We start from the raw sequence: 20,711 nt of genomic DNA on the forward strand, positions 1-20,711 counted from the left end.
TTCCATCAAGATGACGTCTTGTTTAGAAAAATCCCTACTTGTTTCGACAAGACGGCGTCAATCGGCTTCAGCGCGTGCCACAACAGTGTGGGTTTACCGTAAGAGTGCAGGTGCTAGACAGGCCCAGACCTGTCTCCTATTCATTTACAATAACGGAGATCCAAGAGTAATCGAAGTGTTTTGGCAGGCAAGACTGGGGGGTAAATATGCGTTTACATCGTTAGAAGTTGGCGTCCACTCTTCCCAAGCATTAAAATATGATGTATCTTGGGGGTGAACGTGATCCTGTCCCAATTTTTGTTGGGGTTGGGTTGTCGAGTAAGACGTCTTTGTGGCTCTTGGTAAGAGGTAAGAGTTTGGGGTTGTGCACTGACCTTGGCAAGGAGACCACTGTTCAACGTTCTACATCTTTATTAATGGGTGCAAACCACCTAGGCCACACTCACCCACAGTCAGTGTGTGCAGTGTGTGTGTACGCTTGTTCCTGGGTTGCCAGATTGCACAGTTTGGGACTGTTGAGTAACCGAAGTGTCTTGACAGGCAAGGCTGGGGGTAAATATGCGTTTACGTCTTTAGAAGTTGGCGTCCACTCTTCCCAAGCATTAAAATATGATGTATCTTGGGGGTGAACGTGATCTGATCCTGTCCCAATTTTTGTTGGGATTGGGTTGTTGAGGAAGACGTCTTTGTGGCTCTTGAATGGCCTTGGTGAGGGGTAAGAGTTTGGGGTTGTGCATTGACCTTGGCAAAGAGACTACTATTCCACGCGCCACATCCTTATAAATGGGTGCAGACCACTTAGGGTACACACTCACCCACAGTCAGTGTGTGTACGCTTGTTACTGGGTTGCCAAATTGCACAGTCTTGCTCCAGTTGGAAACTTCTAATAATACCCAGTGCCGCCGGCGTCAGGATGCCCGGATTGCGCCGTCGCCGCACACACTCCGTCCCCGGCGGAGCGTAATGGTGTGTGTGCAGTGCGAGAGTCATGGAGGAAGTGTAGGAGGAACAAAGCATGTGTGAAACAGAGAGAGGAAAGTCTGCAGGTTTCACCCGCCTCTCTCTCCGCACTCGAAATCTGCTTCGCTAGCACGGCTACGTCCCATTTTTTACTTCTGTTGTTCGTTTAAACGAAGCGCTAGATCAGGGGTGTCCGAACTGTTCTTGTTGGGCGCCAGACGGAGTAAAAACACGTAGACACTGTGCTGCGGAGTCTTTAGTAAGAAAATAAATATAAAATATAACAGAGCTGCCAGATTACCAACAATTCCACTTCCTTTTATCTGAGGGACTGATGATCTATCGTCGTCAGTGTCAAACTCACACTTTGCCGATTTTACTAGACATACCCACTTCCCTTTGAATTTCGTGATTTGGAGGGAATTGGTGATTTGTCAGCGCCCCCCTGTCTGGGAAACTGGGAAACTTTACTGTAGGTGTAATTTAACGTTTTGAGTCGGGAGGAAGAAGACTCATGTGAGAGCGCCACCTAGAGGTCGAACAGTTCAAGCAGTTCTTTAAAAAACCTGATTAATAGCGGCGTAACTTCCAAAATACCTTGGTATCGGGCCACCTTTGTGACGGTTCCTCCAAACTTGCTTTAAAAACCAAGAAACTCCAGTGTCCTGCACGGAGCCTTGACCTCAGCCCCACTCGACAGCTCTGGGATGAACCAAAAAAAACAACCTGGGCTGTCGTCTTTTGACTGAACGGGCACAAATTCCCATACACGGACATACTTCAATAATTGAGAGAAGCTTCTCAGAAGAGCGGCTGTTCTTCTAGATGAAGAGATCTCAAAGAGGTTACTCTATAGGATGTCCAACAGGCTAGTCGGGGTGTCTACATACATTTGGCCATACGTACAAGCAGGGATGAGTCAGGGATTGATAACTCACGGCGATTCCTGCGGAGGAGGTCAACTTCCCACTGTTATTTACAGTAATGCTACCTGATAGCATCACTTCCTCTAGAGCCATTATACAAGTTTCACTTCATTAGCCAGGCTAACACACACAGGCTAACACACACGCTGACCTATCGAGTGAAAGGACAACACCGTGGCCACACACACAACAAAACACCCAACACACGACCTGTGAACGGGGAACTGGGACGGTGAGATCCCGTCCACAAATGTCTCTCCGCTAATAAAAATAAATAATGACGTACGCACGACTACGTACAGAATTACCCAGATCCTGCGTGGACGTTTTTAGCCACCGTGACATTCGGCGCAGGAATATGTGGTGGTGTTAGCCGTGACGTGACCTGCGGCTTCTTTCCACAGTGGGTGTAACTTCAGTTTGGGTTACTGGACACTGGGAGCACTGGGTCGACCTAGGGTTGGGATGGGGTGTTAGGACTGGACTCCAGGATTAGAGATCAGAGTTTAGGTTATTAAGATTTATGTGTATTAGTATGTTAAAAATTCATTTGGACTGCTTTTATTTTAATAATAATAATAATAATAATAATAATATCAAATAATAATAATAATAGTAATAATAATAACAATAATATAATAATTATTATTATTATATTATTAATAATATATTAATAATAATAATAATAATATCAATAATAATAAATAAAAATAAATAGAATCATAATAAGGATAATGTCAACAACAATAATAATAATAAATACTGTATAATGATATGTACATAAATTGATATTAATAATTAATAATAATAACAACGCAATTAAAATAATACATTTAACAATTCACATAATAGTAATAATGATTAAAAAATAATAAAAATTACAATAATAATAATAATATTAATAATAAATATAATAATATGTATATAATGATATTTATAATGATTTAAAATAACAAAACAATATAATAATATTAATAAATAATCATAATCATGGCAACAATGGCAATTATAATAATAAATATATCAGTATTTATATAATAATAGTAATTATTTAAAAATAATAAAAAATACAATCATAATAAATAATAGTAACAAATAATAATAATAAATAATAATAATAATAAATAATAGTAATAAGTAATAATAATAAACAATAATTATAATAATAAATAATAATAATAATAAATAATAATAATATTAACAATACATAATAATCAGGATAACAACAATAATAATAATAACGACAATTAAAATAATAAATAATAACTTCATATAATAATAATAATCATAAAAAAATAAACATACAAAAATACTACTAATAATAATACATAATAATCAAGATAATAATAAGAACAACAATAATAATATTTTTTATAAATCTAAAAATATGTATATAATAATAAATAATCATTACAAGAATAATAATAACATCAGTGCCAGACCTGACTGACTCTGTTGACTGAATGAATGGGCACAAATCCCCACACAGACACTCCAAAGTCTTATAGGAGGGCTTCCCAGTAAAGTGATATTGATATTAAAGCATATTGTGTATCGATAAGCAATACATGGATGTATAGGTGTATAAATATTTATATGAGATGCATTGTGGCAACAGTTTGGGGAAGCACGACGACACCCCTGAGTCCTCAGCACTCATCACTGACTCTACTGACTGAATGAATGGGCACAAATCCCCACACAGACACTCCAAAGTCTTCCCAAAAGTGTGACATTGATATTGAAGCTTTACAGAAAGAAGCGATTCGCTGTAAACGCGCATGAAGAGCGCATGGTCACGTGTCCAAATACTTTTGCCCACATCGTGCATCGATACGCGATAAATCGATCGCTGATTTCGCTGATCAGGGAAACATTCGCTTGATGTGAAACTGTGAATCCTGTGGAAACTCTGCAGGTTTTTCTCTTTCTCTCGCGCTGCGAGCGCGTGGGTTGAAGGAGGAGGGAAACGCGCGCGCAGTTCCTCCTTTTCCAGCCGCGCGCGCATAAAACCCACAGCGCGCGCCGTGACAAATCAGAATCAGTCAGACTCCGAACTCACCGCGACGCTCGAACTATCGGATTACCCGTCATTTGTTGTTTGTTGTTGTCCTCACCTCGAGCATGACTTCGACCGTGGACGTGGCCGTGGACGTGGCCGTGGACGTGGAGCGCGCGCAAAAGGGCGCCGGCGGTGAGTCGCGAGGCCGGTGTAAGATCGCGTGCCTGGTGTGCTCGGTGCTCGCGCTGTACGCGCTGGTGCTCGCGGGCGGGGCGCTCGGGTTCTGGACTCTGCACCAGCTGCGCGCGGACATGGAGCGCTCGTGGGTGCCCACGCACGAGGCGCTGAGGAGCGCGGGGACGCACTTTAAGGTGAGGTGATGGGTTCGAATCTCGTCTCTTGTTACTGTTTGGTTTGTAAAGTGTTTTGCATGTTTGGTTCTTAGTGGTTAAGGTGCTGGACTAGTAATCGAAAGGTTGCCGGTTCAAGCCCCACCACTGCAAGGTTGCCACTGTTGGGCCCTTGAGCAAGGCCCTTAACCCTCAATTGCTTAGACGATATACTGTCACAGTACGTCATAAGTCGCTTTGGATAAAATGGTCTGCTAAATGCAAGTTGTAGCCTAGTGGTTAAGGTACTGGACTGGTAATCGAAAGGTCACTGGTTCAAGCCCCATCTCTGCTAGGTTGCCAGTGTTGGGCCCTTGAGCAAGGCCCTCAACCCTCAATTGCTTAAATTGCATACTGTCACAACTGTAAGTCGCTTTGGATAAAAGCGTCTCCTAAATGCTGAAAATGTAAATGTAAATGTAGGTCATTGGTTCAAGCCACACCACTGCTAGGTTGCCACTGTTGGGCCCTTGAGCAAGGCCCTCAACCCTCAATTGCTTAGACTGTATACCGTCTGTCACAGAACGATTGCTGACCATAGCATGACGTAAAGGTAGCAGGATCCTGGGAGTCCTGAAACTGTCTAAGGATCTTGCTCAAGGGTCCGACAGTGGCAACCAGGCAGTGGTGGGTCTTGAACCAGCAACCTTTCGATTACTAGTCCACTCACCCATAGAATGACCGGGGCTGGCTACATTTACATTTTCGGCATTTAGCAGACGCTTTTATCCAAAGCGATTTACATTTATGACATGAACATGATTTTGAGGGTTAAGGGCCTTGCTCAGGGGCCTAACAACTGCAACTTAGCAGTGGTGGGGCTTGAACCGGCAACCTTCTGATTACTAGTCCAGTACCTTAACCACTGAGCTATCACTGCCCTTAGGTCGTCAACCTGTATTATACTGTCCGACTCTAATAGTCTACACATTGCATACACCCTGCAGGTGACCACTTGTTGGCGTGGTCAGTTGGTCAGTGCCCCGTAGACCCTCTGCAAGTCGCTTTCCACCGGCCTGTATCACTACGACTGTTTATAAAGCTTCGTGATGCACAGTTTACCAAACAATGCTACCTGCTGCACCGCTGCAGCTTTGGAAGGCACGTCAAGGGTTTTTCCCCTGACCGATCTGAGAGATATTTGAAAATGCTGATGCTAAGAAACGTCCCCAAACTCTAAAAGCTTCTAGAACAAGGTTCCGGAGACGTCTAAAGGGTGTTTCAGATGTCCTCTGGGTGTCTGTCTGGGTTTCCGGCTCTTGGAGGTCTTGGACTGATGTTTCCGGCTCCGTGGGCGCAGATTCTAAGTGTCTTGTTGTTTCGTTTCTTTCAGGTTTCCTCTCGGATTCAGAATTTCGCCTACGTCCGCGCCATCTCCAGTAAGTACCGGCGTTATCTTTAACAAAATAGCTACGGTTCTGCCTCAAACTCGACTCCGGGCGCTGACGGTCGCTCTGTCTGTCCTTCTTTCCTGCAGGTAAAATCGAAAATGAAGTGATGCGATGGGAATCGTACCCATTCGGCGACACCGACACCGTAGGCTCCCGGTACAGTTACGACTCCAAGCAAGCGACGGTGACGGTCAACCAGGAGGGCACCTACTTCCTGTACGTCCAGCTAACGCTGAACTGCAAGCATCATTGTGACAACGGCTCTCTCGGCGTCAACTTCGAGAGCGAGAGAGAGGAGAAGCTCCTCACCTGCGACCTCGACCTTCCGGAGACACCCTCCACACCCGTGACCAAGAAGTGCTGGACGGTGATCCCTCGCCTGGCCAAGGGCAGCCGCCTGCACGCCAGGATGGACACCAGGAAAAGGGAGTGGAAGAGCTGGACGATCGACCTCAACCAGTCCGGGTTCGGGATGTTCCTGGTGGACGGGCCCGGGACGGACTGAAAGGCGCAGGGGGCCAAACTGGCCCAGTAACGCCTCCAGTCGGCGCCGTTCCACTTTTGCACTTTGAACCTCTCTGGAATGGTGTGACGTCCAAAATACGGACCGCCGTCCAACGCTGCCTCTAAAGGGGGGGGCTACAGTAACTGTATTGCACCCGTCAATTAGGATACGGGGCGCAAAACCTCAGGAAGAACTTCTGAAGAGCACTATTTATTGTTTTTATATTTGTATTTATATTTTTTGTACAGACCTGTTTCAATATTTATGGACACAGTAGGTCAAGAGTAGACGTCACTACACGCCGCAGGCCAACGAAGGCCGACGGCGACACATAAGTGCCTCACAAAAACCTCTCGGAACCGAGAGGAGCTTCGGGATCCTTCACTGTAACCACGTCAAGCAACCAATAAAAGATCTTGTTATAAATGTAAACAAAGAGGTGTCCATATTTATCTGGTACCATTTTTAACACTGCGATAGGCGCATTGTGGACGTGTTCCAAACCGCACCATCCACTCAAGATATAGTGCACATAGCATCATCTCACTGAGCTCAATACCAAACCAACCAAACATCTCACTCAGCTCAACACCACACCAACCAAACATCTCACTGAGCTCAACACCAAACCAACCAAACATCTCACTGAGCTCAACACCAAACCAACCAACCATCTCACTGAGCTCAACACCAAACCAAACATCTCACTCAGCTCATCACCACACCAACCAACCATCTCACTGAGCTCAACACCAAACCAAACATCTCACTCAGCTCATCACCACACCAACCAAACATCTCACTGAGCTCAACATCAAACCAACCAACCATCTCACTGAGCTCAACACCAAACCAAACATCTCACTCAGCTCATCACCACACCAACCAAACATCTCACTGAGCTCAACATCAAACCAACCAACCATCTCACTGAGCTCAACACCAAACCAAACATCTCACTCAGCTCAACACCACACCAACCAAACATCTCACTGAGCTCAACGTCAAACCAACCAAACATCTCACTGAGCTCAACACCAAACCAACCAACCATCTCACTGAGCTCAACACCAAACCAAACATCTCACTCAGCTCATCACCACACCAACCAACCATCTCACTGAGCTCAACACCAAACCAAACATCTCACTCAGCTCATCACCACACCAACCAAACATCTCACTGAGCTCAACATCAAACCAACCAACCATCTCACTGAGCTCAACACCAAACCAAACATCTCACTCAGCTCATCACCACACCAACCAAACATCTCACTGAGCTCAACATCAAACCAACCAACCATCTCACTGAGCTCAACACCAAACCAAACATCTCACTCAGCTCATCACCAACCATTTTACTGAGCTCAACACCAAACCAAACATCTCACTCAGCTCATCACCAAACATCTCACTGAGCTCAACACCAAACCAAACATCTCACTCAGCTCATCACCAAACATCTCACTGAGCTCAACACCAAACCAACCAACCATCTCACTGAGCTCAACACCAAACCAACCAAACATCTCACTCAGCTCAACACCAAACCAAACATCTCACTCAGCTCAACACCAAACCAAACATCTCACTGAGCTTCACACCAAACCAAACATCTCACTGAGCTCAACACCACACCAACCAAACATCTCACTGACCTCAACACCAAACCAACCAAACATCTCACTGAGCTCAACACCAAACCAACCAAACATCTTACTCAGCTCATCACCAAACATCTCACTGAGCTCAACACCAAACCAAACATCTCACTCAGCTCAACACCAAACCAAACATCTCACTGAGCTCAACACCAAACCAACCAAACATCTCACTGAGCTCAACACCACACCAACCAAACATCTCACTCAGCTTAACACCAAACCAAACCAAACATCTCACTCAGCTCATCACCAAACATCTCACTGAGCTCAACACCAAACCAAACATCTCACTGACCTCAATACCAAACCAACCAAACATCTCACTCAGCTTAACACCAAACCAAACATCTCACTCAGCTCATCACCAAACATCTCACTGAGCTCAACACCAAACCAAACATCTCACTGAGCTCAACACCAAACCAAACATCTCACTGAGCTCAACACCACACCCACCAAACATCTCACTGACCTCAACACCAAACCAACCAAACATCTCACTGAGCTCAACACTAAACCAACCAAACATCTCACTTAGCTTAACACCAAACCAACCAAACATCTAACTGAGCTCAACACCAAACCATCATCTCACTGAGCTTAACACCAACCAAACATCTCACTGAGCTCAACACCACACCAACCCAAAGATCTCACTGAGCTCAACATCAAACCAACCAAACATCTCACTGAGCTCAACACTAAACCAACCAACCATCTCACTGAGCTCATCACAAAACATCTCACTGAGCTCAACATCAAACCAACCAAACATCTCACTGAGCTCAACACCACACCAAACATCTCACTGAACCCAATACTTTGAAGCCAAGCTGGTTTGGTGTTGAGCTCAGTGAGATGTTTGTCTGGTGTTGAGTTGATGTTGGTTTGGTTTTGGTGTTGAGCTCAGTGAGATGTTTGGGTTGGTTTGGTGTTGAGCTCAGTGAGACGTTTGTCTGGTTTTGAGTTGATGTTGGTTTGGTTTCGTGTGTTTGGTCGACGTCTCTCGGAAACCCGTAATCACACCTCGTGATCTCTGCGGCTGCGTCCCGAATCGGAGACCTGCGTTAATGAAAGCCGGAAGTTTCCATGAAGATGGGAAATGGTAGCTACTGCACCTCAACACACACACACACACACACGTCACTTACTGTCAGCTAACAGTTTCAGTCCTCACCCACATATCAGAACAGCAGTACAAACAAACACACACACACACACTTACACACACACACACACACTCACACACACACACACTCACACACACAGTATGTATGTATCAATATGTCCTTATGTCCTTAAATAGATTTAAAGCTATCTTAAAGGATGTAATGATGGAGCCTTGTACTTGTTTTTCTTGAGACTCTTTGTATTTTTATATTGTATTTTATTTATTGCATTGCACATTATTTAAATGTAAATTGTTTCACGATGTTGCTAATTTTTATTCTGTGGTTTGGCTGCAACCTTGGCCAGGTCTCTCTTGTAAAAGAGATTTTGAATCTCAATGGGACCTCCTGGTTAAATAAAGGTTAAATAAATAAAATAAAAATATGTGTTTTAGTAAGTGCATATACACAGATCAGCCATAACATTAAAACCACCTCCTTGTTTCTACACTCACTGTCCACTTACCATATAGAAGCACTTTGTAGTTCTACAATTACTGACTGTAGTCCATCTGTTTCTCTACATGCTTTGTTACCCCCTTTCATGCTGTTCTTCAATGGTCAGGACCCCCACAGAGCAGGTATTATTTAGGTGGTGGATGATTCTCAGCACTGCAGTGACACTGACATGGTGGTGGTGTGTTAGTGTGTGTTGTGCTGGTATAAGTGGATCAGACACAGCAGCGCTGCTGAGTTTTTAAACACCGTGTCCACTCACTGTCCACTCTATTAGACACTCCTACCTAGTCGGTCCACCTTGTAGATGTAAAGTCAGAGACGATCGCTCATCTATTGCTGCTGTTTGAGTCGCTCATCTTTTAGACCTTCATCAGTGGTCACAGGACGCTGCCCACGGGGGCGCTGTTGGCTGGGTGTTTTTGGTTGGTGGACTATTCTCAGTCCAGCAGTAAGAGTGAGGTGTCCACTCATACCAGCACAACACACACTAACACACCACCACCATGTCAGTGTCACTGCAGTGCTGAGAATCATCCACCACCTAAATAATACCTGCTCTGTGGTGGTCCTGTGGGGGTCCTGACAATTAAAGAACAGGGTGAAAGGGGGTAACAAAGCATGCAGAGAAACAGATGGACTACAGTCAGTAATTGTAGAACTACAAAGTGCTTCTATATGGTAAGTGGAGCTGATAAAATGGACAGTGAGTGTAGAAACAAGGGTGGAACGTTTGATATGTAGTAGGTGTTACCCACAGTATCACCTCTCACCCATATTCAACTTTTTATTTACTTCACTTTACTAGGTTATACCAGGGTAATATCAGTTTTTGTAAATATCAAATATCGTAGGAGGAACGAAGAAAACACACACACACACACACACACACACACACACACACACACACACACCCACAGAGAGAGAGAGAGAGAGAGAGAGAGAGAGAGAGAGAGAGAGAGAGAGAGAACGTACCTGTGTTGTACTGGGTTTTTACGTTGCAATTCGGCCTCATCACCACCAGAGGGCAGTAAAAGCCTGCTCCATTATATCATACGGGCGTTTCATACACTTACGCCATACAGCCAAAAGTATTTGGACACCTGACCGTCCCGTTTCAAAAACAAACTGTATGCGATCTTTTCAGCCTCTCACATAACTGTGTATGGGAATTTGTGCCCGTTCAGTCGGAACATGACAGCATTTGTATGCGTATGGCTGGGCGCTGATCGATCAGAGTTCCGGGAGTTTCTTGGTTTTCATGTCTTTATAAAGGAAAGGACCTTCCCTAAACTGTTGCTGCAAAGCCGGAAGCGTATCGTGTTAGTGCACTGTATAATAAGTGTACAATTAGTAGGTCGCATTTTAAATGAGACTACTTGTAAAGAGGAGGCTTGGTGGTTAAAGATTCTGGAATAGTTATCAGAATCAGAAGGTTGATGGTTCTAACCCAATATCTGCCACCGCTGTTGGACCCCTGAGCAAGGCCCTTAATCTTCAACTGCTCTAAATGTAAGTCACTGTGGATAAAAGTCTCTGCTAAACGCCATTTAAATAGATTTTAGTTTACAGCTGATGTTTACACGTTCCTGGTGGTTCTTGGATCGCATCCCATAAGTACAGATGGATTATCTGTCTCTGTGAACCCCTGACTCGGCTGCTTCCTGCTGCTCTCTTCTGTTTTACGTGTGTTTGATCCGGTTGATGATGAAAGACGTTTCGTGGCTTTCTGAAAACTTCCGGCGCAGTAAAAAAGCCGAGTCAGCGCCGCCACCCGCCGCTCCCGTCTGCACCTCCTCACTCCATCACCCATCACTGCTGCTGCTGCTGCATGTTCTCTCTCTCTCTCTCCTACCACTTCCTGTCTCGGCTCTGTCGATCTGTGTTTCCATCGGTCGGTGCCTCCGGTTCTCAGCCTGCACGCCGAACGCGGGCGTGAGCCGGAGTAGCTTCCCACCGACGGGGGAGATGTTCACAGCCCGGACCCTCGCCTCAGTGAATTAAACCTCCGGGATGATTTTAAATACAGTCGCAAGAATCTTTATCACAAAGACACGAGGTTTCAGGTTTTAGGTTTCATTTATTTAGAAAAGCAGCTTAATAACATAAATGCCAAAAATATCACATCAAAATACAAATAATAATAAAACAAAACAACAAATAACAATAATAATGTAGAAAATAATAATAATAATGTAGAAAATAATAATAATAATGTAAATAATAATAATAATAATAATGTAGAAAATAAAAATAATAATGTAAATAATAATAATAATAATAATGTAGAAAATAATAATAATGTAAATAATAATAATAATGTAGAAAATAATAATAATAATAATAATAATGTAAAAAAAATAATAATATAGAAAATAATAATAATAATGTAAATAATAATAATATAGAAAATAATAATAATATAATAATGTAGAAAAATAATACAAAATAATAAAAATAATAATATAAATAATAATAATAATAAAAATAATAATTAAAAAAAATAATAATAATACTAGAAAATAATAAAAATAATATAATAATAATGTAGAAAAATAATAAAAAATAATAAAAATATAAATAATAATAATAAAAATAAAAAAAATAATAATAAAAAAAATAATAATAATAGAAAATAATAATAATAATGTAATAATAATGTAGAAAAATAATAAAAAATAATAATAAAACAAAACAACAAATAACAAAATAGTAATAAAAATTATAATACAATAAAACAACAAATATAATAATAAAAAATAAAAATCATAACAATAATTAATAATAACAATAATAATAATAGCAGAAACGTCCAGATGTGGTCCAGCAGTGCGAGTCTGTATGAACTAAATCATGAAGACGCCGAAGAAGTTGTCCTGCACCCCCTGACGTACCAGGCTGCTATCGCTGACGTTCACGAACACCCGGTCGCCCCTGTACAGCCGGAACACTCCGCCCAGAAAGCTGTTACCCAGGTTCTCCTGTTCCTCGGGCTCCGACTGGTTCGTCTGCCTCCTCTGACCCCCGTCGCGGCCCCTGGTCTGCTGGGGGCAGCTGAGGCTGAACAGGGCGTCACAGAAGTTTACTGAGCGTCCCAATACTTTTATCTATGCAGTGTGTGTGTGTGTGTGTGTGTGTGTGTACCTGATGCTTTGCATGAGTTCGTGAGGTTGCAGATTGTAGCGCTTCGAGACCCAGAAGACCTTGTGGCTGAAGATGGAACACTTGTCGCTGAAGTAGACCTTGGAGAAGATGTAGTAGAATCCCTCGGTGTGAAGCTCCAGACCGCCGTCGCGGTACGTGACGCCGTGGGCGAATGCAAACTGGCCGCTCGACTGCCACTGCATCACACCGTGAGCATCCACCTGCGGGGATTTACCTCCACACACACACACACACACACACACACACACACTTTAATACCCGAGCGTTCACAGGGCTGCTAGCCTGGAACTGTCCCTGTCCCAAATGTTACGCTTCTCACCATGCAGATAGGCGGCCGGTTTGTCGGGCATCTTCGGCAGTGGAGGGATCTCATTAGAGTCTGTTGGCACACACACACACACACACTGCTGTTATAAGGCTACACTGACCTCTGCTGACACTAAGACATACACCTCTCGGCTCTCTGTGAGAGTCCCTCGCCGGCAGGTTTAAAGAAGCAGGTGGAGAGTTCACTCGTCTTGGAGGGGACGGGTGCTAGTCTGGGTGGGTGGTGAAGACAGAGGGAAGCAGAAATGACTAAACTGAATCCAATCCGGCTCATTCTTGGTCTTCCTCGTCAGCGTCCTCACACACCCAAAGTAAGGTAAGGTAACTTGCAGGACTTGTGTTCAAGTTGCTCCGTTCTGGCCGTCTCGTACCCTTACTCAGTGGTCAAGCCTCGTTGTTGGTCCGTTCCAGACTTCAAAGCCTTCATGTCCTCTGGAAGGCAATGAGTCTTGGTCGCCCAACAACCTGCCTGTGACCTCCCTTGCTGTTTGGGAGACTAACTTCAATTAGTCGTCTGTGCATAACCTGGTCTCTCAGGTCTTAATGCTGGTCAGATCTGCTGCATTCAACACGTGAACTACGAGGAACCTCCATCAGCTCAACATCTAATAGATCCCTCACCCTCACATGCCTCAGCAGATCGTCTACAGTTGTCTACGGTCCTGTGACAGAAGTGCCCACTGCAGCCAAGCTGGCAGGTCTCTTATAGGCAGAGCACCTACTAGGGGAAACTCTAGGACGTCCTTCAGAAACCCAAAGACTTTATTACATTTTGACTTTTACTTGAGTTTTTAAATTGTTTTTGTGTGTACGTACCAGGATGATCCCCTTTAAGACGTTCCATCTGAAAATAAACAAGTATAAAAGTTCATCTCATGTTGCTCGGCAAGGATACACAAATAAACAGTAATCAAAGAACATCTCATACTTACGGTAGGTGACGTTCTGGTATCTGGAGAAACCTAAAAGAAGAGGAACAATAAATATGTGTTTAACCGCCGTCAGTATCAGATTCTGTGACTTGCAGTTTTCTAACAGAGTTAACCCTCAACCCCTAACCTTAACCCTAACCCTAACCCTAAACCTCTCTAACGTAGAGTTAACCCATAACCCCTAACCATAACCTTAACCCCTAACCCTAACTAACGTAGAGTTAACCCCTAACTTTAACCCTAACCCTCTCTAACATAGAGTTAACCCCTAACCTTAACCCTAACCCCTATCCCAACCCTAGCACTGAAACCCTTACCAACCCTAACCCCTAAGCCTAACCCCTATCCCAATCCTAGCACTGAAACCCCTACCAACCCTAACCCTAAACCCCTAGACCAAAAACTTCAAGAGGCGTCGAGCCACCACAAAGTACCGGAGCTTGAATGTTCCTTGCTGTTGACGTTACAGCTACTGGAACTGTACAGGAGGAAACGGAGACCAAGGGTGGAGAGTCTTTATAGTCTTTATAGAAAAAAGAGTCAAGAGCAATAACAGTCCAGTAGAAAAGCTACACGAGCTTGGAAACCAAGTGGACTAGAGCCCTGGATCAGCCGCAATCCAGGTCTCAGCCCGACCGTCAGTACCCAGCACCAGTGTTTCTCTGGTGACCGACCACAAGCGACTTACGCAACTTCTTACCGTCAGGGTTTCCCAGGCAGCCGGAATCGTTCCTTCTGTAGGCTGGTGGTCACTGTGAGTCACGTATGTTAGAATGAAAAAGGAACTTCAACAGGAACATCACCGGATATCAAGGGTGAGAAACATCACACACACATCAGCGACACCTTCCTGGCCATGAACCAAAAGCTGCTGGAACATGCAGGCTGTCCACAGTCAAGCAAGTTCTCCCACCTTCCACCGACAGTTGGGACCAAATACAAAGCAAGACTGTTAAGGGCCTTGCTCAGGGGGCCCGATGGCAACAGGGAAACCTTGGTGGTGGTGGGGCTCAAACCAGCAAACTTGTAACCAATAGTCCAGTACCAACCACTGAGCTTCCTGCTTCAGGTGCAGATTCTTCCATCCTGCAGAACAGCTTATAAGCCTATGGCAAAGTAAAGCCTACTTGGCTGTGGACAGTGTCATCTGTGTTCAAGTTTCATAGGGGCTTTTTATGTAGTGAAGAAAAACAGTCTAAACCTAAACCCATAACCCTAACTCTAACCCTAAACCCCTAACCCAACTCTAAACTCCTAACCCTAACTCTAACCAAACCCCTAACCCAGCCCTAACCCTAAACCCTTAACCCTCTAATCCAATCCTAACTCTAAACCCCTAACCCTAACTCTAATCCTAAACCACTAACCCAACTCTAAACCCCTAACCCTAAACCCTTAATATGAAACCCTAACCATAAAGCCCTAACCGTAACCCCAAACCTAACACTAACCCTAAACCCCTATCCCAGCCCTAAACCCCTAACCTGAACTCTAACTCAGCCCTAACCCTAAACCCATAATCCAACCTCTTAACCCAGCCCCAACCCTAACCCTAACCTCTAACCCAATCTGACATAAAACAGTGGGGTCACACCCATCATACCCAAAATATTAATCCTACAGCTCTAGATCTCCCGTATCAAGGCAACACCTACTTACATACAGGAGTCCTAAATTTAAAAACCCAGATTTCTTGTCAGCATAAAACACACACACACACACACGTGTACCTGTGTTTGGGAAGTGCGCTGGTACAGGACGTAGATGAGCACCGCCTCCACAACCACTCCGATCAGCGCTACACCCAGCAGCGTGTACGGCAGGTACGTGTCCTTTATTTTCTGTTTAGGGGGCATGAAGCCGGAGGGCGCAGAGCCGGAGGGCACAGAGCCGGGGGCCACAGAGCCGGAGGGCACAGAGCCGGGGGCCACAGAGCCGGGGGGCACAGAGTCGCCCACCACAAACACCCCCGTCATCCTGTGTGTCCAAAACCAGGGAGCCAGAGAGAAGCGACTCTTCCTCGATTCCCCTGAATCAGGAGTCCTGAGTCCCGAGTCCTGAGTGAAGCTCCATACAGACCTGATCTGAGTCCTGAGTCCTGAGTCCTGAATTCGGCCCCCACAGCAGTGAACGAGGGGCCCCGGGGTCCCGGATCTAAACGTCCTCAGAGAGAGAGAGGAGCTGCTGTTTATCCATCCGACCGAGCGACTGAGAGAGAGAGAGAGAGCAGGAGGCAAAGAGAGGAAGTGTGTGAGTCAGCACACACACACACACACACACACATACAGTATATATACGTATATACAGGGGTTGGACAATGAAACTGAAACACCAGGTTTTAGACCACAATAATTTATTAGTATGGTGTAGGGCCTCCTTTTGCGGCCAATACAGCGTCAATTCGTCTTGGAAATGACATATACAAGTCCTGCACAGTGGTCAGAGGGATTTTAAGCCATTCTTCTTGCAGGATAGTGGCCAGGTCACTACGTGATGCTGGTGGAGGAAAACGTTTCCTGACTCGCTTCTCCAAAACACCCCAAAGTGGCTCAATAATATTTAGATCTGGTGACTGTGCAGGCCATGGGAGATGTTCAACTTCACTTTCATGTTCATCAAACCAATCTTTCACCAGTCTTGCTGTGTGTATTGGTGCATTGTCATCCTGATACACGGCACCGCCATTGGATGCACATGGTCCTCCAGAATGGTTCGGTAGTCCTCGGCAGTGACGCGCCCATCTAGCACAAGTATCGGGCCAAGGGAATGCCATGATATGGCAGCCCAAACCATCACTGATGCACCCCCATGCTTCACTCTGGGCATGCAACAGTCTGGGTGGTACGCTTCTTTGGGGCTTCTCCACACCGTAACTCTCCCGGATGTGGGGAAAACAGTAAAGGTGGACTCATCAGAGAACAATACATGTTTCACATTGTCCACAGCCCAAGATTTGCGCTCCTTGCACCATTGAAACCGACGTTTGGCATCGGCACGAGTGACCAAAGGTTTGGCTATAGCAGCCCGGCCGTGTATATCGACCCTGTGGAGCTCCCGACGGACAGTTCTGGTGGAAACAGGAGAGTCGAGGTGCACATTTAATTCTGCCGTGATTTGGGCAGCCGTGGTTTTATGTTTTTTGGATACGATCCGGGTTAGCACCCGAACATCCCTTTCAGACAGCTTCCTCTTGCGTCCACAGTTAATCCTGTTGGATGTGGTTTGTCCTTCTTGGTGGTATGCTGACATTACCCTGGATACCGTGGCTCTTAATACATCACAAAGACTTGCTGTCTTGGTCACAGATGCGCCAGCAAGACGTGCACCAACAATTTGTCCTCTTTTGAACTCTGGTATGTCACCCATAATGTTGTGTGCATTGCAATATTTTGAGCAAAACTGTGCTCTTACCCTGCTAATTGAACCTTCACACTCTGCTCTTACTGGTGCAATGTGCAATTAATGAAGATTGGCCACCAGACTGGTCCAATTTAGCCATGAAACCTCCCACACTAAAATGACAGGTGTTTCAGTCACACATAACACACATAACTACATACTGTAACTATACACACATATACACACACATACACACATAACTATACACACACATATATATACACACACATACACATAACTATACACACACATATATACACACACATACACATAACTATACACACACATATATACACACACACATAACTATACAAACACACATACAGGGGTTGGACAAAATAACTGAAACACCTGGTTTTAGACCACAATAATTTATTAGTATGGTGTAGGGCCTCCTTTTGCGGCCAATACAGCGTCAATTCGTCTTGGAAATGACATATACAAGTCCTGCACAGTGGTCAGAGGGATTTTAAGCCATTCTTCTTGCAGGATAGTGGCCAGGTCACTACGTGATGCTGGTGGAGGAAAACGTTTCCTGACTCGCTTCTCCAAAACACCCCAAAGTGGCTCAATAATATTTAGATCTGGTGACTGTGCAGGCTATGGGAGATGTTCAACTTCACTTTCATGTTCATCAAACCAATCTTTCACCAGTCTTGCTGTGTGTATTGGTGCATTGTCATCCTGATACACGGCACCGCCATTGGATGCACATGGTCCTCCAGAATGGTTCGGTAGTCCTTGGCAGTGACGCGCCCATCTAGCACAAGTATTGGGCCAAGGGAATGCCATGATATGGCAGCCCAAACCATCACTGATCCACCCCCATGCTTCACTCTGGGCATGCAACAGTCTGGGTGGTACGCTTCTTTGGGGCTTCTCCACACCGTAACTCTCCCGGATGTGGGGAAAACAGTAAAGGTGGACTCATCAGAGAACAATACATGTTTCACATTGTCCACAGCCCAAGATTTGCGCTCCTTGCACCATTGAAACCGACGTTTGGCATTGGCACGAGTGACCAAAGGTTTGGCTATAGCAGCCCGGCCGTGTATATCGACCCTGTGGAGCTCCCGACGGACAGTTCTGGTGGAAACAGGAGAGTTGAGGTGCACATTTAATTCTGCCGTGATTTGGGCAGCCGTGGTTTTATGTTTTTTGGATACAATCCGGGTTAGCACCCGAACATCCCTTTCAGACAGCTTCCTCTTGCGTCCACAGTTAATCCTGTTGGATGTGCTTTGTCCTTCTTGGTGGTATGCTGACATTACCCTGGATACCGTGGCTCTTGATACATCACAAAGACTTGCTGTCTTGGTCACAGATGCGCCAGCAAGACGTGCACCAACAATTTGTCCTCTTTTGAACTCTGGTATGTCACCCATAATGTTGTGTGCATTGCAATATTTTGAGCAAAACTGTGCTCTTACCCTGCTAATTGAACCTTCACACTCTGCTCTTACTGGTGCAATGTGTAATTAATGAAGATTGGCCACCAGACTGGTCCAATTTAGCCATGAAACCTACCACACTAAAATGACAGGTGTTTCAGTTATTTTGTCCAACCCCTGTATATATACACACACATACACACAACTATACACACACATATATACACACACATACACATAACTACATAACTATACACACATATACACACACATACACACATAACTATACACACACATATATACACACACATACACATAACTATACAAACACACATATATACACACACATACACACATAACTATACACACACACATATACACACACACACACATAACTATACAAACACACATATATATACACACACATACACACATAACTATACACACACATACAGTATATACACACACATACACATAACTACATAACTATACACACATATACACACACATACACACATAACTATACACACACATATATACACACACATATATACACACACATACACATAACTATACACACACATATATACACACACACACACACACATAACTATACACACACATATATACAGTATATACACACACATACACACATAACTATACACACACATACTGTATATATACACACACACATACACAACTACATAACTATACACACATATACACACAGATACACACATAACTATACACACACATATATACACACACACATAACTACATAACTATACACACATATACACACACACATACACACATAACTATACACACACATACTGTATATATACACACACACATAACTATACACACACACATACACACACATATATATACACACACATACACACATAACTATACACACACAAATATATACACACACATACACATAACTACATAACTATACACACATACACACACATACACACATAACTATACACACACATAACTATACACACACACATACACACACATATATATATATATACACACACATAACTACATAACTATACACACATATACACACACACACATAACTACACACACACACACACACATAACTACATAACTATACACATATACACACACACATACACACAACTATACACATATACAGTATATGTGTGTGTGTATATATATATGTGTGTGTGTATAGTTGTGTGTGTGTGTGTTAGTGAGTGTGTATGTGTGTATGTGTGTGTATATATATATGTGTGTGTATAGTTATGTGTATGTGTGTGTGTTTATATATATACAGTGTATCACAAAAGTGAGTACACCCCTCACATTTCTGCAGATATTTAAGTATATCTTTTCATTTGACAACACTAACAAAATGACACTTTGACACAATGAAAAGTAGTCTGTGTGCAGCTTATATAACAGTGTAAATGTATTCTTCCCTCAAAATAACTCAATATACAGCCATTAATGTCTAAACCACCGGCAACAAAAGTGAGTACACCCCTTAGTGAAAGTTCCTGAAGTGTCAATATTTTGTGTGGCCACCATTATTTCCCAGAACTGCCTTAACTCTCCTGGGCATGGAGTTTACCAGAGCTTCACAGGTTGCCACTGGAATGCTTTTTCACTCCTCCATGACGACATCACGGAGCTGGCGGATATTCGAGACTTTGCGCTCCTCCACCTTCCGCTTGAGGATGCCCCAAAGATGTTCTATTGGGTTTAGGTCTGGAGACATGCTTGGCCAGTCCATCACCTTTACCCTCAGCCTCTTCAATAAAGCAGTGGTCGTCTTAGAGGTGTGTTTGGAGTCATTATCATGCTGGAACACTGCCCTGCGACCCAGTTTCTGGAGGGAGGGGATCATGCTCTGCTCAGTATTTCACAGTACATATTGGAGTTCATGTGTCCCTCAATGAAATGTAACTCCCCAACACTTGCTGCACTCATGCATCCCCAGACCATGGCATTCCCACCACCATGCTTGACTGTAGGCATGACACACTTATCTTTG

The 20,711-nt window shown here is 44.0% G+C and overlaps 2 protein-coding genes across 2 annotated transcripts; one reads left to right on the forward strand and one right to left on the reverse strand.

Annotated features, from left to right (window-relative positions):
* Positions 1–4,011: 4,011 nt before the first annotated feature.
* On the forward strand, positions 4,012–6,573 carry LOC134328509 (uncharacterized). The gene is made up of 3 exons (XM_063009600.1): positions 4,012–4,260; positions 5,579–5,657; positions 5,756–6,573. Exons 1-3 carry the CDS (start codon positions 4,012–4,014, stop codon positions 6,172–6,174), a joined length of 747 nt encoding a protein of 248 aa, XP_062865670.1. The 3' UTR covers positions 6,175–6,573.
* A 5,676-nt stretch (positions 6,574–12,249) lies between these two features.
* LOC134328510 (tumor necrosis factor ligand superfamily member 6) lies at positions 12,250–15,865 on the reverse strand. Its single transcript, XM_063009602.1, has 6 exons — positions 15,620–15,865; positions 13,890–13,919; positions 13,774–13,801; positions 12,950–13,009; positions 12,610–12,844; positions 12,250–12,525 (listed from the first exon to the last, which is right to left on the reverse strand). The coding sequence occupies exons 1-6, from the start codon at positions 15,863–15,865 to the stop codon at positions 12,312–12,314; spliced, it is 813 nt and encodes a 270-aa protein (XP_062865672.1). The 3' UTR covers positions 12,250–12,311.
* Between the last annotated feature and the right edge of the window lie 4,846 nt (positions 15,866–20,711).

The sequence above is a fragment of the Trichomycterus rosablanca genome, chromosome 15, assembly GCF_030014385.1.
Source record: "Trichomycterus rosablanca isolate fTriRos1 chromosome 15, fTriRos1.hap1, whole genome shotgun sequence".
Taxonomy (NCBI): Eukaryota; Metazoa; Chordata; class Actinopteri; order Siluriformes; family Trichomycteridae; genus Trichomycterus; species Trichomycterus rosablanca.

What these genes read in the sequence shown, in the direction of transcription:
- LOC134328510 (XM_063009602.1), bottom strand. Translation starts at nt 15,865, where the DNA reads ATGACGGGGGTGTTTGTGGTGGGCGACTCTGTGCCCCCCGGCTCTGTG. An exon ending in TCTTAAAGGGGATCATCCTG is followed by an intron (nt 13,010 to 13,773) that starts GTACGTACACAC and finishes GTGTGCCAACAG; the next exon opens with ACTCTAATGAGATCCCTCCA. An exon ending in ACCGGCCGCCTATCTGCATG is followed by an intron (nt 12,845 to 12,949) that starts GTGAGAAGCGTA and finishes GTGTGTGTGGAG; the next exon opens with GTAAATCCCCGCAGGTGGAT.
- LOC134328509 (XM_063009600.1), top strand. Translation starts at nt 4,012, where the DNA reads ATGACTTCGACCGTGGACGTGGCCGTGGACGTGGCCGTGGACGTGGAG. An exon ending in GCGCGGGGACGCACTTTAAG is followed by an intron (nt 4,261 to 5,578) that starts GTGAGGTGATGG and finishes CCGTGGGCGCAG; the next exon opens with ATTCTAAGTGTCTTGTTGTT. An exon ending in CTACGTCCGCGCCATCTCCA is followed by an intron (nt 5,658 to 5,755) that starts GTAAGTACCGGC and finishes TCTTTCCTGCAG; the next exon opens with GTAAAATCGAAAATGAAGTG.